This window comes from Crinia signifera, chromosome 2 (genome assembly GCF_055691185.1).
Source record: "Crinia signifera chromosome 2, ASM5569118v1, whole genome shotgun sequence".
Lineage (NCBI taxonomy): Eukaryota > Metazoa > Chordata > Amphibia > Anura > Myobatrachidae > Crinia > Crinia signifera.
In genome coordinates this window covers 318,896,908-318,913,116 of record NC_139218.1, presented here as the reverse complement: position 1 = coordinate 318,913,116, position 16,209 = coordinate 318,896,908, and the positions used below count along the sequence as shown (strand labels likewise).

General features: G+C 43.1%; 1 protein-coding gene across 1 annotated transcript in view; it reads right to left on the bottom strand.

Annotated features, from left to right (window-relative positions):
- Positions 1-370: 370 nt before the first annotated feature.
- TROAP (trophinin associated protein) overlaps positions 371-16,209 on the bottom strand; it is a 35,013-nt gene continuing 19,174 nt past the window's right edge. The window contains exons 11-22 of the mRNA XM_083169103.1: positions 14,862-14,965; positions 14,548-14,705; positions 14,074-14,153; positions 13,762-13,889; positions 13,580-13,664; positions 11,327-11,430; positions 9,809-9,922; positions 9,617-9,700; positions 8,945-9,007; positions 7,106-7,388; positions 3,247-3,428; positions 371-873 (exon numbers count right to left, since the gene is read on the bottom strand). Coding sequence (XP_083025229.1) covers positions 841-873; positions 3,247-3,428; positions 7,106-7,388; positions 8,945-9,007; positions 9,617-9,700; positions 9,809-9,922; positions 11,327-11,430; positions 13,580-13,664; positions 13,762-13,889; positions 14,074-14,153; positions 14,548-14,705; positions 14,862-14,965 — 1,418 coding nt within the window. The 3' untranslated portion in view covers positions 371-840. The remainder of the gene's footprint in view (positions 874-3,246; positions 3,429-7,105; positions 7,389-8,944; positions 9,008-9,616; positions 9,701-9,808; positions 9,923-11,326; positions 11,431-13,579; positions 13,665-13,761; positions 13,890-14,073; positions 14,154-14,547; positions 14,706-14,861; positions 14,966-16,209) is intronic.

Below are 16,209 nucleotides of genomic sequence, written 5' to 3'. Positions count from 1 at the left end.
CAAAACTGTAAATTGCCATGTAAAAGCTAAATGTGTGTATGTGTGAGCTGCATATGGCCAGTATTTATGCCACATGTCAAAAAAAATAAAAAACAGATGTAACATGTGCCCTTAGATTTGAGTGTGTTATATTTTCTGTGCAGGAGTAAATACTGGCTGCTTTATCTTTACACAGCAATTTTTTTAGTTCGAACACACCACACCTAAATCTAACTCTCCCTGCTCTGCACATCGCCCCACCTGCAATGCAACATGGTTTTGCCCATTTCAGTGCTTTTCTTCCTTCGTGAATCAGGTCCTTTATTCCTAAAATCTGCACTAAGTTCTATATTTAAACACATAATTAAGGAATTGCTCATCACAAAGCCACAAATATAAATAGTGTTATTTATTTCAACCTTAATATAAAATAAAAACTACGGGTTATAAAAACAAATACAGTATCAGGTCAGAGCTCCTGAAAATCGACATACAAAATCACAGGGGGGGAAACCCCATGGTAATATTACAGCCTTTAGATCATTTTGGCGCAAGGTCCATACTTTTCTCGAAAAGGTCCCCAATGTCCAGGAACCATCCAAATGGGTGCCTGCGATTCCTCCTCTCACTTTCAAAATGATCTAACATACTGTATGAAGTGGAGAGAATATTTTCATGGAAGGTGTAGAATGGTAAGGACGTACAATCCTCCAGGCTGCAGGCATAGATTACTCTGACACATAATGTACTTGCAATAAATAGAGGAAATGGGGAGCCGCTTCTTGGTCTGACCGGGTCACAAGAGCAGCCAGAAAGCATGGTGCAAATGCTTGCATATACAGATTACACAATCTGAAGCAGTCACGAATCTCCAGGTAAAATGGGAGTAAAGTGCTGGAATAGAAAACACAAACCGGAGATAAGAGACAGTTACACACCAACTATTGAAAAGTATACATTGTATAGTTTAGGCCTGGGGTAGCCAACTCCAGTCCTCGAGAGATACCAACAGTTAATGTTTTCCAGATCTCCTCACAGAATCACAAGTGAAGTAATTAGCGCCACCTGTGGATCTTTCACAATGTTTCAGCTAGTAATGAGTGCACCCGTGCAGCAGCTAGGTGGTCTGGAAAATGTGAACTGTTGGTAGCTCTCGAGGACCGTGGTTGGCTACCACTGGTTTAGGCCTTAGAGTGCCCAAATCTGAGAGATATTCAAAATATCCGCTAAAATACCAACAGCGCTGCCATTTGTTAAAAAAATTAGAATTTATAAGACAAAGATTATATTTCCTATATAAAATTTAAACATTACAGGTAATTATGATGAATAAAAACATTTGCTATGCAATTTTAACACCTTTTGACAAAACTCACTTGGCACTCAAAGGCTTAAAATACATAGCATAACATACTGTATATCGATCTTTAATGGCAGAAACTTTAGTAAACTTTTTTTTCCTGTAACTTACTCCCTGCAGAAATCTCTTTAGTTCGGGAGAACATTTGAGGTGTAAAATACTAAAACTTGGAAGTAAATATATTTGGGCGAGAGAAGCAGGAATTTGCTGATTTAAATATACAGCCATTCATTGAAACTTGCCCCTGAAATATATAGGAGAGAGAGAGAGAGAGAGCGAGAGCCCATCTCAGGGGTCGGAAAGGGCCCACTGGTGGAGCAGAGAACACCTGGTTGGATGCAGAGCGATCAGCTGCCTGAAGCCTAAGGTGTAATGTGCACCCAGGGGAAACTAGGGGGTGCCTGAACCTGCACTGGTGACCCCAAATCACTGTGCACAAGTATGGCACTTGCACTGCGCAGTTCTCTTTTGGGGAGAGCTGCACGTCCTCACCCTGGGCCTTTTCTCTGAGGCAGGACAATTTTTCACACTCCCACCCAGGCCTTCTGGCTGGGTGTGGTATAGGGTTCAGACAGTCGGGATCCCAACAATCATTAGCCCGACATCGGGATCCCGGGGTCACATTTTTGGAGCTGTAGGTACGACCCTTATTGGCTAGCCACTTTGCACGTGCCAAGGCTCTCCTTTTGGGGAGAGCGGAGGTCCTCGATCCCCAGGTGGACGGTTCGACTAAGCCTGGGGAATGTAAGTCACAGAGGGTCTCTCTCCAAGTTTCGGATAGGAGGACCCACCTGCCCTAACCCTTTCAGGGGTTGAGGGAAGTGTGTCTCTCAGAGCTTCAGTGAAGAGGACCCACCGATCCCTATTTTCCCCTCTCGGCCCTTTGGATGTGAGGGTCCACACATACATACGCCCCCCTTTAAAAAAAAAGATCTGTATTCCAATTTAGGGTAATTGCCTATGTAAATAAACCTACAACTATAAAACATATAAACAGGGGGGGTGTACATCTTTACATTTGTATTACATACAGGAGTTATCACTGATGGGACAGATATTTGTTCTTTGGAAGGGAAATAGAGCACAGGTTCTCAAAGTTGGTCCTCGGGACCCCACAGTGTGGGATACGGACACTAGGTCTAAAAGCATTAGGTCGACATGCATGAAGTTCTACAGAAACATTAGGTTGACAAGCATTAGGTCGTCATGGGGGGGGTTTCACTTGTTTTGAGCTGGTGTGTGCCGACAGGTGGGTATTTCATGCCATGCCATACCATACCATCCCCCTTGTGGGGGAACAAGATTGTTCCGAGCACAGACAAGAGTGCGCAACAAGAGTGTGCCGAGCGCAGCCAGGCACCGTGTCCGAAGCATGGCGAGTGCAGAGGCATGCGAGGGGACTCGGCTCACTTTAGTGTCCATATTGGCTGTGTCAACATTTGGGTAATAAAAAATAAAAAAAAAAGAGAGAAAAGGGTGAAATACCCCATGCCGACCTTTTACCTGTTGACCTAATGACCTAATCAACCTTCAATCATGTTGCCCTAGTTGCTGTCTATCCAAATGAGCCATACCCCACAGCGCATGTCTTCCATGAGATATCCTCACAGAATCAATAATTAGCTCCACCTGTGGATCTTTTAAAATGTGTCAGTCAGTAATGAGTGCACCTGTCAGGTGACCTAGAAAACGTGAACTGTGTGGGGATCAGGTTGGAGAACTACTGGAATAGAGTGATTGAAATGAGGGTATGACTACAGTCAAAGGTGGTCAGATAGAAGCCGCACAATATGCATTACAAGGCTGTCAGCCCTCTGAAACTAGGGGATAGGCTCATGTATATATAGAGGTAACCTTTAGTAGGATATTCCTGCAATACAGTATACTGCATATTGTGCTATACTCACCATGGCATCCTGCTGTTCCAGCAAACTAGATACAGGGTCATCACATCTCCTACAAGAGTGATCAGCCACTCGAGATGTATAAAACGCACACTCCTCATCTAGGTAGGTATCCCAAAACCTCTGCTTTGATGATACTGTAGCTTCTAGTCGTAATCTTGCAATTGTGGGTAAGGAGTGTGGACCTGACGGAAGGAATTTAGTTAGGATTATTAACAAATGGGTTAAAATGACAAAATCTACATTGTAGATTTTTACTCAAAAAAGGGCCAGCATTACATTTTGTAGATCACATTGAAACGGAGACTTCCACATTCTTCACTCCCCCAATTAAATACTGTGTTTTAGCTAAAGAGCGTACGTTGAAAGATTCTTGTAGGAGGACTAACCAGTTCCTTATTACTAATCACCGCATCACGCTTTATAGAGTTTTAAAAACAGTACACGCTATGGTTACAATGTACTAAAATGGGAGTTTTATTTCACATGTGATGTTGCTATGGGCAACCAATTTTCTATCTATCTTCTAGAACAGGCATGTCCAAAGTCAGGCCCGGGGGCCAATTGCAGCCCGTGCTGTCAGTGGTCTGCAGCCTCCAGCTGGAAGCGGGCAGAGCATCAGATGTGGGAAGCACAGGACACTAAAGGTGGGACCCCGGCGAGCGCGCCTTTACCTTGCTGTCTGCTGCAGTGAGGAGGTGCCGGCTGCCACAGTCAGATGTGTTTGGCGTCCTACCCCTGCTGCTGCAATCGTATATCACCCTACTCCACAATCACAGTGACAGCAGTGTTTGTGGAAGGGGGAAGCTTGCTCCCGTAACATACAGAGCGGAGGACGGCAGCAGCGGGAGCCCAAGCATCTCCTGTACCTGAAGTGCCTGCTTTGCATCTCCATCCTCTGGCTCACACAAGGGGCTGGGAAACATACAGAGAAGGGAGGGGGCAGAGTGGGGGACATACAGTGAAGGATGGTCAGGCTGGGGGACATACAGTGAATGGAGGCAGTGATGGCCATTCAGAGAAGGGAGAGCAGGATGGGGGACATACAGTGAATGGGGGCAGTGGGGGGTACATAATGAACGGGAGTCATACAGTGAAGGAGGGTCAGGCTTGGGGACATACAATGAATGGAGGCAGGCTGGGGGACCATTCTGATGTGATTAAGGATTCAAAGAATGTCAGGCTGAATGGTCGGCCCCCACACATTTACACCTCACCAAATCTGTCCCTCGTCGCAAAAAGTTTGGACACCCCTGCTCTAGAAGGTGCTAAATAATAAAGTAGGTTCTGATTTGTTGCCCATTGCGAAGTCCATGTGAAATGTAACTCCTATCTTAGTAAATAAACCACTATGTTTGACCTTTGTTGCATATACAGACATTCCTCACTTAATGACCAGGTTCCGTTCCTACGACCCGGTCGTTAAGTGAATTGGTTGTTAAACGAGCATATATAAAACCCATTAAGATTTCTGAGATGCTGGTCGTTAAACAGGCAGGGCAGGTCGTAACTGCGAGAGGGGAGGCAGGCAGGTCGTAAATCAGAGCAGACGGGGTCGTAAGTCCGAGGAGTCACAGCACGGACGCTAAACGAAGGCCCAGGTCGTAAGTCCGGGTGGTCGGTAAACAGGTAGGTCGTTAAGTGAGGAATGTCTGTACTGTACCCACAATTGTTCAGTCACGTGACTAAAGACAAGTGGAATGAAACAAGTAATTTGAGCTAGTCTCTTTTGCACGGTGTTTCCGGTGATTAATCTCACCCATTTGCACAATTTAAAAATTGTATACACACACACACACACACACACACACACACACGTAGGCGCAGGGTGTGCTGCCTCCTCCCCCTATGACCCCTCCCACAGCCCAGTAAAGGTAAAACTGTGCCTGAAGGAAAAAACAAACAAAGAGTGACTTAATCCCAAAATAGGGATGCTGTCACTTTAAGAAGCGCAGGTCTGCCCTATTATTCAACATTAATATACACAATGGTTGAAATAATCAATTTGTATTTATTAAAAAATTATTAAACATATATTATTATGAAGTGCACTTCAACATTTCAATTACATAAAATCCACATACATGACAAACAACAAATAACATAGAACATAAATGGCTGGCTGGGTGTTTTTTAAGAGGCAATTTGGCAGGCTTTATGGCATGATAATAATTCTTTGTAATCCAGGGTATAGTTACCAGTCCAGGTCACAATCAGTGTTCTCCAGCAATGATTTTGTGCATGGGGATGCCTCCTGAAGCAGATGTAATTCTGTAGGTGGCACGTCACTGATCCTCCTTTACCAGTATATGAACTGGATAGCAGCTGTCCACTGTGGATGTAACTCGGCTGGGAAAATTGCAGGTATATTGTGCAGCAATGGAGCTCAAAAACGCGTTTTTGAGCTCCATTGCTGCACAATATACCTGCAATTTTCCCAGCCGAGTTACATCCACAGTGGACAGCTGCTATCCAGTTCATATACTGGTAAAGGAGGATCAGTGACGTGCCACCTACAGAATTACATCTGCTTCAGGAGGCATCCCCATGCACAAAATCATTGCTGGAGAACACTGATTGTGACCTGGACTGGTAACTATACCCTGGATTACAAAGAATTATTATCATGCCATAAAGCCTGCCAAATTGCCTCTTAAAAAACACCCAGCCAGCCATTTATGTTCTATGTTATTTGTTGTTTGTCATGTATGTGGATTTTATGTAATTGAAATGTTGAAGTGCACTTCATAATAATATATGTTTAATAATTTTTTAATAAATACAAATTGATTATTTCAACCATTGTGTATATTAATGTTGAATAATAGGGCAGACCTGCGCTTCTTAAAGTGACAGCATCCCTATTTTGGGATTAAGTCACTCTTTGTTTGTTTTTTCCATTTCTAAGAGGCTACACATCCTCTTTATTAAAGAAGCAGCAGCCTTGCCCTGTTCTTGAATTTGAGGTACAAACCACCTGATAGAGTACCCCCCGCGCTCCTAGGTGCCCCTAGGGACACACTCTCTCCTTTTCTCTTGTGCCTGAAGGAGTCTGCTTCAGGCATCTGCGCTCAGGGGCTGTATCTAGTGGTACTCTAACTGTTCCAGAACGATGTTCCATCAGCGAGGACCGCAGCAGCACCTAAAATGGTCAGTCTGAAATACACAATTGTTTGGAGTTCTGAGGAAGTTTGAGAACCACCATGACTTTCCTTGTCTATGAGGAGTCATATCTGTGCCCAGTGTCTTAACTAAGGGCAGCTTTCCTGCAATAGAAATAATGTCCACCATTATCATGGAAGCTTCAGCTCAGGCCCAGCGCTGAGTAGACTACAGCTGTTTAAGCACCTGTCCGTGCCTAGTGAGAGCAGACTGAAGTCATCCATCACCTGACCATGAGCCAGCACTGGAGTCTGTGCTCTACTGTTTGAAAGCCTGAAGAATGGTCAAACTGTTCTTTTTCTGCAGTGTGAGGAGAGTGAAGGCACAGTCATTATCTGTCCCACTTTAAATGCAGGACGGCTGACTTGTCTTAACGGCAGCAGCTGTAAAGGATTGAGCGATAAGAATCTATGCTATGGGCAACAGCACCACCTTACCCTCATAGAAACTTTAGTAAATGTTCCCCTCAGCGGCAAAGAAGACATTCAGTGGGGTTTGCTGAAAAGAGCTCATACTTGTATATCCATGGTTCCAATGCCCCCTCCCCCGTCAACGGATCCAAGAAGAATGATAACTTGTTTCATGGTATTTTTGCAGGAATTCTAAACATTTAAAAAAATTTGTATACCAGAAGAATTCCTTTTGTTAGTGATATGGCAGGTAGTACACACACCACCACAACATTGGACACAAAGCTTACCTAATGTGCGAGACTGCAGCGCTTTTACAGCTGGGTGGGAGAGAAAGGAGAGTGGCAGAGAGGGCATCACAAAAGGCACACTGCTGGGAGGGGGCTGTGGAGCATCACTAGCATCCAGCTGCGATAAAGGTGCTTGGTGCTGGTTCATGTGCAAATCCTGAGAATTCCCAGCTCCATCAACAGCAGTGACTGAGGACTCGGAAAGAACCATTCGCTGCTGCTGTTTTCCAGTAGCTGGAGAGTTGTCAAACGCTTTCAAGAGATCAGATGCTTCATTTAGTTCCTGTGTAGATACACAAGGCAATGCATTACATGTATGCCAACAGCTTGAGGCAAATTTACTAAACATTGAGTTTAGAGCAATCTGAAATGCACTCAACATGTTTTAGGGTCTAAGGGGCAGATTTATTAAGCTCGGTGAAGTGATAATGTGGCTGGTACTTTATCACGGGCCAATCGGTTTGAAAAATGACAGGTAAGAGCTGATTGGCCAGTGATAAAGTACCAGTCACTATCAATTCAGCAAGCTTGATAAATCTTGGCCTATTTATAAACAGTCTATTTAGAAAAGAACATTATTTTTGTCTAGTCAGTTGTCATTTCCATTCGAGATAAACTTCAAATAGACATGAATAATAAAAAAAATCCCACACACCGTGGTCAAATATGTACTACCACTTTATTTTCTAGCGGTCAAAACATACATGCAAGTCGGTGCTGGGGTTCCACTACTTCTGGTTTTCATACATTGGCAATGTAGGGGTGCCTTTGAAGGACCTGTTCCGCACATGTGCAGAATGCATCCCGAATCATTGCCATTTTGGTGAGGGGTTCTTTAAAACTGTTCAAGAATTTTTTTATTTTTTTTTTAAATTATGTAATTTGGACCGGTATTTGTTCCTACAGTAGGCCAATAACTTCTGGCATGATTCATCTAAAAACACAATGGTGATAACAGCTGCGATTGCATAATTCGTGCACAAACACAAAACCAACAGCAGCCCTGAAGTACAGAGACCCACAGCAACTAATAAAGGTGCTTGTTTAGTTTCACATCCGAGTCCCCTTGTGGGACATGCTGCCACCGTGAAACTAAACAAGTACCTTAATAGATAAAACAAATCACCAATCAGCATGGCAGCCTGAACGGAGATGCCAGCCCTACGCTGTTTGAGTATGAATTCACATACAGTCACCAACGCGCCCCATAACAGAAGTGTCAGGCCTGCGGTTTTTCCACTACACCCCTGTAAACGGCCATGAAAGTCAATCACTCAGCATGAAGGTAGTCGCGGTACTTGTGTAATATCTGGGCGCCCGATTTTTTCATTGTATTGCATCGCACTACTTAAGGCATGCAATGCAATGTGATGTGATTTTTCATTGTAAAGACAAGATTTTTAATTGTATAGTCACCCATGGGTGATTTTATAGCCCCACTATCCAACTACGCATGGAGTTGATTTTATATAGTGCAGCGAGCCACCGAGCCCGAAGCGTGGCGAGCCCCGCAAGGGGACGCAGAATACATAAAAAGTAATCCGCATCCCCTCGCTTCGGGCTCGGTGGCTTGCCACACTATATATCAAATCAACTCCATGCATAGTTGGATAGTGGGGGTATGAAATCACCCATGGGTGACTATACAATTAAAAATCGGGTCTTTACAATGAAAAATCGCATTGCATGCCTTAAGTAGTGGCATGCAATGAAAAAAAATAAAATAAATCGGGCGCCCAGATAATACACAAGTACCGTAGTCGCCAAAAGCAACATTCCTATTGGACTTTGGCACATACAATATGCATGCACAGTTTAAAGATCATCACAAAGCTTTACCTTTTTCTTGTCTCTTTCTCCTGGACTCTCACCATCTAAGAACAACCGCATTGCCACTTGGTCCTGCAGCAGAAATAAATGAGTGACATTACCAGGATGCATAACTGCTCTGAAACAATGTCTAGTAAATAGACTATTACGGTATGAGGCCACAAATGACAGCAATGTTTAAAAAGAATACAATGAAAACCGATAAGATTATTACACAGTACTTACATAGCATGCTGATAATATGCAGTCAGATAGGCTGAGGGCACAGCTCATGCGAGCTTCTGACTCAGTGTTACAGATAGGGATTCAGGTATTTTCTCTAAATGTACAGAAAAATGTGACATTGATCCGGGCACAGGACCACGCTGTGCCAGCCTAAATTAAGATCAGACAAGTTTCTGAGTACAGTTGTCTTAGTGCAGCTACTTGTCAGTAAGTATCATAATGGAAAAGAGAATATTAAATAATTTAATGAGGTTCCTGCAAAAAGCTAAACCCAGTGTAGTAGAACAACCTGAATTTGCTTTGGGTTTGCAAAAAAATAAATAAAAAAAATACAATTTATTATTTATAGTTTCTTATATAGCGCATCAGATTCTGTTGCGCTTTACAGTAGTAGACAGTGATAAAACAAACTGGGTAACAGACAGACACAATGTATGTTTTTATTTGTGTACTTACCCTATTAGGCTCCTTTATACATTCTACCTCAGAAACAGGGGAAGGGGACATATCAGCCCACTTTACAGTGGACCTTGGTGAAATCTGCAAGATTTAAAAAAAAAAAAAAACAAATCAACATTTTTATATTTTAAAAAAGAAACCACACAAAATATCTCAAACAACCAATGAACTACCAACTCTCAGACAAACCTGAGTATCCAAGCTTTCAGCCTCCAGTCGCTTATTTGCATTCTCCAATGCCAGGGCCCTTGGTGTTTTTGGGAAGATTGGTTGTTTTGCTATACTAGATCTGAACTGGGAGAACTACAAGGAACAAACAAAACATAACACGTATTGTGGTGTTACCGGTTAACACAGTATACTATTTGTACATGAAAAGCATGACTATTAGCAACAAATACCAGAGATGCACAATATGGGGGTATATTCAATGTTTTTTGCAAGCTGCGACAGCGAGCAGTGCTGATTGCTCACCGTCACAGCTCAGTATTTAACTAACCCCTCTGCACACGCCATTTCCACCTCGCTGGGTTTTTGCTGCAATGTGGAAACTGTGTGTGCGGTTGCCTAAATAGCGATGCTTGCAGCTAAATGCAGCGGGCTCCCTGCATGAGCCGCGAACCTAGCTGTTTGGGGGGAGGAATCCCATTGGGGGACAGGGAGGGTTCCCCTGGAACATTGAATAGGGTGAGCGGCCGGCGCAGGGGTTAAACAGCGAAAGTCGCTTGTTTTCGGCGATCCCCGCCATTTAACCCCTTCACCTGCCACATTGAATGCTGCCCTTTGTCTAGCCCCACTCTGCAACAAGGCATAGTCATATGAAATAAGTTTTGGTACTTGTGTAGTTTCACAGCGGCACTGCCCGCTGATCACATCGTATACAAATCGCATGCGATGCAGCACACTCCCCACTATCCATGTCAGCCCGAAGTGTGGCGAGCACAGTGAGCCCCGCGAGAGGATGCGGTACGTGTCCTGATGACCTGTTCATATGAGCCCGAGCGCAGCGAGCCACCGAGATCTGCAAGGGGACGCTGAATACACGTCAAGTAATCCGCGTGCAATCCTCACGCTTCGGGCTCATTTTACACGTCCCCTTGCGGGGCTCCCTACACTCACTTCGGGCTCGTAACACTTTATGAAATCAACTCCACGCCGACGTGGATAGTGGGGGTATGAACAAGTTGGGAGGACGCGTAGCGCATCTGCTCGCCACGCTTCGGCCTGATGTGGATAGTGGGGGTGTGCTAAATCGCATGCGATCCACGGGCAGTGCCACCGTGAAACTACACAAGTACCTCATTTTTATTAGTAAGCCATTACTAGGGCGGCCAATCCTGGGCTCGGCAGTATGCCAGGATTTGGCCATAAAATTTCTGGGATTTGCAATTTTCTATATAAATCCTCTGTGGAATGTATCAAATCCTGATGACCGTGGGAGCGATTCAAGTGCAACATCAGCAACGTTGCCTTCCCATTTCATACTGGTGCACAAAGGAATTCTCAATGTTGGGGTTCCAAATGCTACTATGGACACAGGCAAATATAAATATCAGAGATTTGAAAACTGGTCAGATTTTTTTTATAATGGATAGGTTTAGAAGTTATGTCTAAAGCACAAGTAGTGCTTTGAAGTTTAAAATATATATAAAAAAAAAAAAAAAAACCACCACCTATGGAACCAGAGCAAAACCGAATCATACATACCATGGAAGAGCACTGTGACCGGTGAACTCTCCTGGCTGATCCTCCGGGTGATTCATTACTTGCCTGACTAGTCTTAGAAACACGATAGGGACTGAATACCAGCTCTGAAGGAAGACAGACAATGGGTTAAAACAAATTTAGAGCTAGTGCTCTTAAGAACCCCCCCCCCCCCCCCCCCACACACACACACACACACACTTTAAACTAGAGCATTATTCAATGTCCATACTCTGAGGGTATTATTTAATAATACATGGAATATACTGTAGCACCATTGCAAATGATTAGTCCTTTTAAACCCTTTGTTACAGTGAATGCATGGGGCATGCCGAATTTACTTTTGGAGGAAAAAAAAAATGGGGGTGGAAGGACTAACTCACTCTTTCTCCCCAACCCCACCAAAGAAAGGAATCACCTCTTTCAAATGGCGCACCCACATCAAATTTATTGTGAACACTTACAACAATATAACGTCCTGCACTACAGAAAATGAAGTCCCCTCTAAAGAAAAGGGGTGGATCCCTCTTTCAAATGTTGGGTCCTTTGGTACTTACTGGCTGGTGATCAATAGGCAATGCTAGCTCATACTATTGAAAGTGTAGGCTTTCCATATAGTTAGGGTTAGTGAACCATACTTGCCCTTTCAACCCCGTAAATGATATTTACAACAGAGAAGGCCACTTTCAAATGATGTGGCCCATTGGTAGCTATTGTTTAATGATCAGACAAATTTTGCCCAGCGCTAAGGAAAAATGTTTTCCATAGATGTTGGAAATGCACATTGTGCATACTCCCCAACTATGGCATGCATACACTCATACACAAATATAATTATTCCGTTTGGGAGAAGGATGGGGAAGCTGTCAATTTCTCCCCAATCTTTTATCAAATAATAAAAAATAAAAAAAATTAAGTGTAAATGCAGTAGGTTGCCTAGTTTTTAGATGGTTAGGCCTTTTGGGCCTGGGCATTCTCATGCTAATGGGGCTGTGACTGACATGCGGGGGGCAGGCAGCTTGTGTCACTGGATATCAGATTACACGCACATGTAAACTTGCTCAGAGCAACCTTACATATGCGTGCACCTTACACATTTTTCAGCGACCAGCAAAAGATGTGGGACTGTCCCAGTGGCATGCGAATGGATGTTTATGTATAACATCCATTCGCAGCCAGTGTGAACGTATGCGCCTTGCAAATGGTGGGCCAACGTACCACCATTTGCAAGGCGGGATCTGGCTCACTTGCAAGGATGCAAATTTGCATCTGAACAAATGAACCAGAATAACCCCAAAACAGCGTAATTTAAAATAAAAGAATTAAGTTCAGTGCAATGATTAATACAGCATGTATGAGTTCCCTGGGTTTACAATGCTGCTAATTGAATGGCTCCAGGGATTGCTGATCGCACCCTCATGATGTGTGAACAGAAATCCAACTAAACTAGCCAGGTGCAGGCTAAGACGTGTGCTAAAGGCCGGCACTTATGTTGGAGAACCACAAAAAGTATTCCTTGATTTCTTTAGAAGGCATATACCCCACTACATTAGCTTTCAGCTCACTTTGTTGAAAATGTAATAAAAACAACTTTAACCCGTTGGGGTATATTCAATGTGGCTGGTGAAGGGGGTTAAATGGCAGGGATCACCAAAAACAATCGATCCTTGCCGGCCGAGGATTCCCTCGAACAGCGAAGCTCGCTGTTTTAGCGGCCGCATTACGCGTTTCCCCCTCGCTCCAAAAACCGGGCGAGGGTGAAATTGTGTGCAGGGGGTCCGTTGAATACTAGCACTGCTCGCAGAAAGCACCGAATACACCCCTTTGAGTGCCAAGTGAATTGGTCAAAAAAGTGTTGTGAAATTGCCAAGCTAACATTTTTAGTCATCTTAATGTCATATTTACCTTTATATAGGAAACATTGTTTAATTGAATTTATATAACAAATGTGAGCGACGCTGGCATTTTTAGTGGATACTTAACCCATCTCAGAGATGTTGGCTTTTTTAGCAGTTATTTTCCACATCTCACAGATGTTGGCACTCAAAGGGTTAAGAAGAAAAAAAACCAATCACACAAGATAAATCTTAATTATGGAGTCGCCTATCAAAAAAGAAATCAATAACTAACTAACTGAAGGGGTCATTATAATGTAATGCCATGGATCATCATGTAACGCCTGCCCTGGTTTGAACACTTCAGTATTAGCAAAGAGAAAGTCTAACAATAATTCTGTAGGTAGATATCTGGACCTACCTTTAAGAGGTAGCGCTATGTTAGACATGCGACCATAGGATTGTTTTGGTGTGGTAGCCAGCTTTGTAGCAGAGCCTGAGCAGGTCTGAGAATATAAAAATAGTAGAAAAATCAATGAACAATGGGACAGCATATTAATAAAGCTTTTCCCCCCGCCTCATTCAGATGAAATTCAAACTTACCATGCCACCCTTTACAGGTACTCTCCGCGCCAAGCTTAGTTTCCCACAATTACCGATGGCCACTCCAGTGTTGGTAAGGATACTGGTCAGTGACTGCAAATCTGCCACAAATTCTTCACAGCCCGCATCTGAAATAAGGAAAAAGATACCATGAGGGACAGAAAACATTCTGAGTCCTCACCAATATGCAGAGAGGGAAAGACACCATCAGATTCCTATATCATACTAGAGACTGCCCCAAGTTACAGAGGGAAAGACACATTGAGTCCTACAACATGCTAGAGACCACCCCAAGCTGCAGAGAGGATCTACCTGAACGCTGCTGGTGATCAGTCTTCCTCTCAATATTATTCTCGGTTGAAGAGATCTCTTTTAAGGAAGACTTGTCACACCTATACAGGAAACAGGATTTAGACTTCATAGTAGCTAATAATTCCAATAGAACAATAGGGTACAGATGTAACGCAGCCCCTGAACTCTAGAGAAGAATGAAACAACGGCAGTCAGATAATATTGGAAAAGGATTATTAGGACAGAAATGATATGTAACAAAATGTATTAGGAATTCGGTATTAGTGGAGTGCAAATATAATATTCAATGATTATGATATACACGATAACAGCAATAAGGCAGACTTATTTTTGTTATTCTTAATTAAACATGTTACTTTGTGCAAGACCCCACACTCCCATTAGGTATCACTTAAACAGGCAAAACAGTTATGTAACCGTTTCTCTTTTTTAATTAACAGAAACAGAGCAAAACAGTCTCATTAGCCCACATACTTTACTGCTGATGGTGCAGCGCCTGCTATGCCGTCAGAAATCAGAGGCGGCGTAGTGGACTTCCCTGCATTGACCTCCAGCTTAGCAATTGGTGGAGAGGTTGTAATAGGGGCTAGCACATGAGGAGGAGGGTTCATCTGTTGTAGTAATGGATTCTCCTACATGGAGATAAAAATTCAAATAACGTCAAAGTAAAAAAAAAAAAAAAAAACCCACCGGAAAAATAAATGTATATAATCAAAACTAAAATCATTTTGATTTCATATCTATAAGCGTTCAAGTTTGAACTGAGAAAAAAGCAAACTACTACTAACCTGTTTTTCCTCCTTTTTAAAGGCTGCTGGTCCCTTTGAACAGACAACAGGGATGGGGCTTTTAAAAATGTCCTTTGGTCTGCACAGAGGTTTCTCGTCATTAACTGGAGAAGAAAATGATTAAGACAATGAATGAGTCTCTCCTAGGTAGTACTAGCAAAATTGACATGCCAACAACTATAGCTTCCATAGCAGCTTTTTATTATTATTATTTTTTTTTTTAAGTGCATTGTAACTAAAAGACAAAAATACTCTATTACGCAGTTGTTGAGGGGAACGGACAATTTTAAGCCCAAAAGGAACAATGGCCTAGTTGAGAAACCAATTATCACCATGCATATGCTTATTCAAAGCATAGGCAACTAAAGGTGATGTAAAGCCGTACTCAATTTGCATCTCAATGGGCAAAACTATGTTATCCGTACCCCGCAATGGGCATACCAGAATATGACATTTTAATTTAGGTTTAGTGCAGGTCTCACAGAGCAAACAATCCAATGTTGTGATAGAGTGGAAATGTGATAGATTTTATCATATATACTTATATGTATATGGAGATACAAAGCGCTAATAAGAACTCTTCAGCGGCTCTTCCCCAGTTAATACGCCTGTTCCGTGACTGGAGTGTCTTGAAGGAGCCAGAAAGAGCTGCATGCTTTTCCCCTTGCAGGAAATCACAGCTGGTCCTCCTCTGCGTAAGCTCTGCCCCCTGCAATGGCGCTGGAGCTACTAAGAATATTTATACTGACAAATATATTAACTTGTAAAGCCATGCAACTAAAGGTCATTCTTTACTAAAACACTGCCAGTGTGCACAAGGGGTTATTGGATCCCCCCAGAGAGGGTCCGTATGCCCCCATGTGCTGCACTAAACAACCGGGGGTACCCCTCTAGCGTGGTCCCCGGCTTCTGCTCATCACTCAGACATGTTAGGGGTGTGTATGTACCGTGCAATGGCAGTTGATAAACGAACCCAAAATGGCACTTATGTATTATCTGGGCGCCCGATTTTTTCATTGTATTGCATGCAATATAGTGGCATACAATTCAATGCAATGCGATTTTTCATTGTAAAGACCCAATATTTAATTGTATAGTCACCCATGGGTGATTTCATACCCCCACTATCCAATTACGCATGGAGTTGATTTTATATAGTGTGGCGAGCGCAGCGAGCCACCGAGCCCGAAGCGTGGCGAGCACAGAGAGCCCCGAGAGGGGACGCAGAATACATGTAAAGTTATCCACGTCTGCTCGCCACACTATATAGTGATCAACTCCATGCGTAGTTGGATAGTGGGGGTATGAAATCACCCATGGTTGACTATACAATTAAAAATCAGGTCTT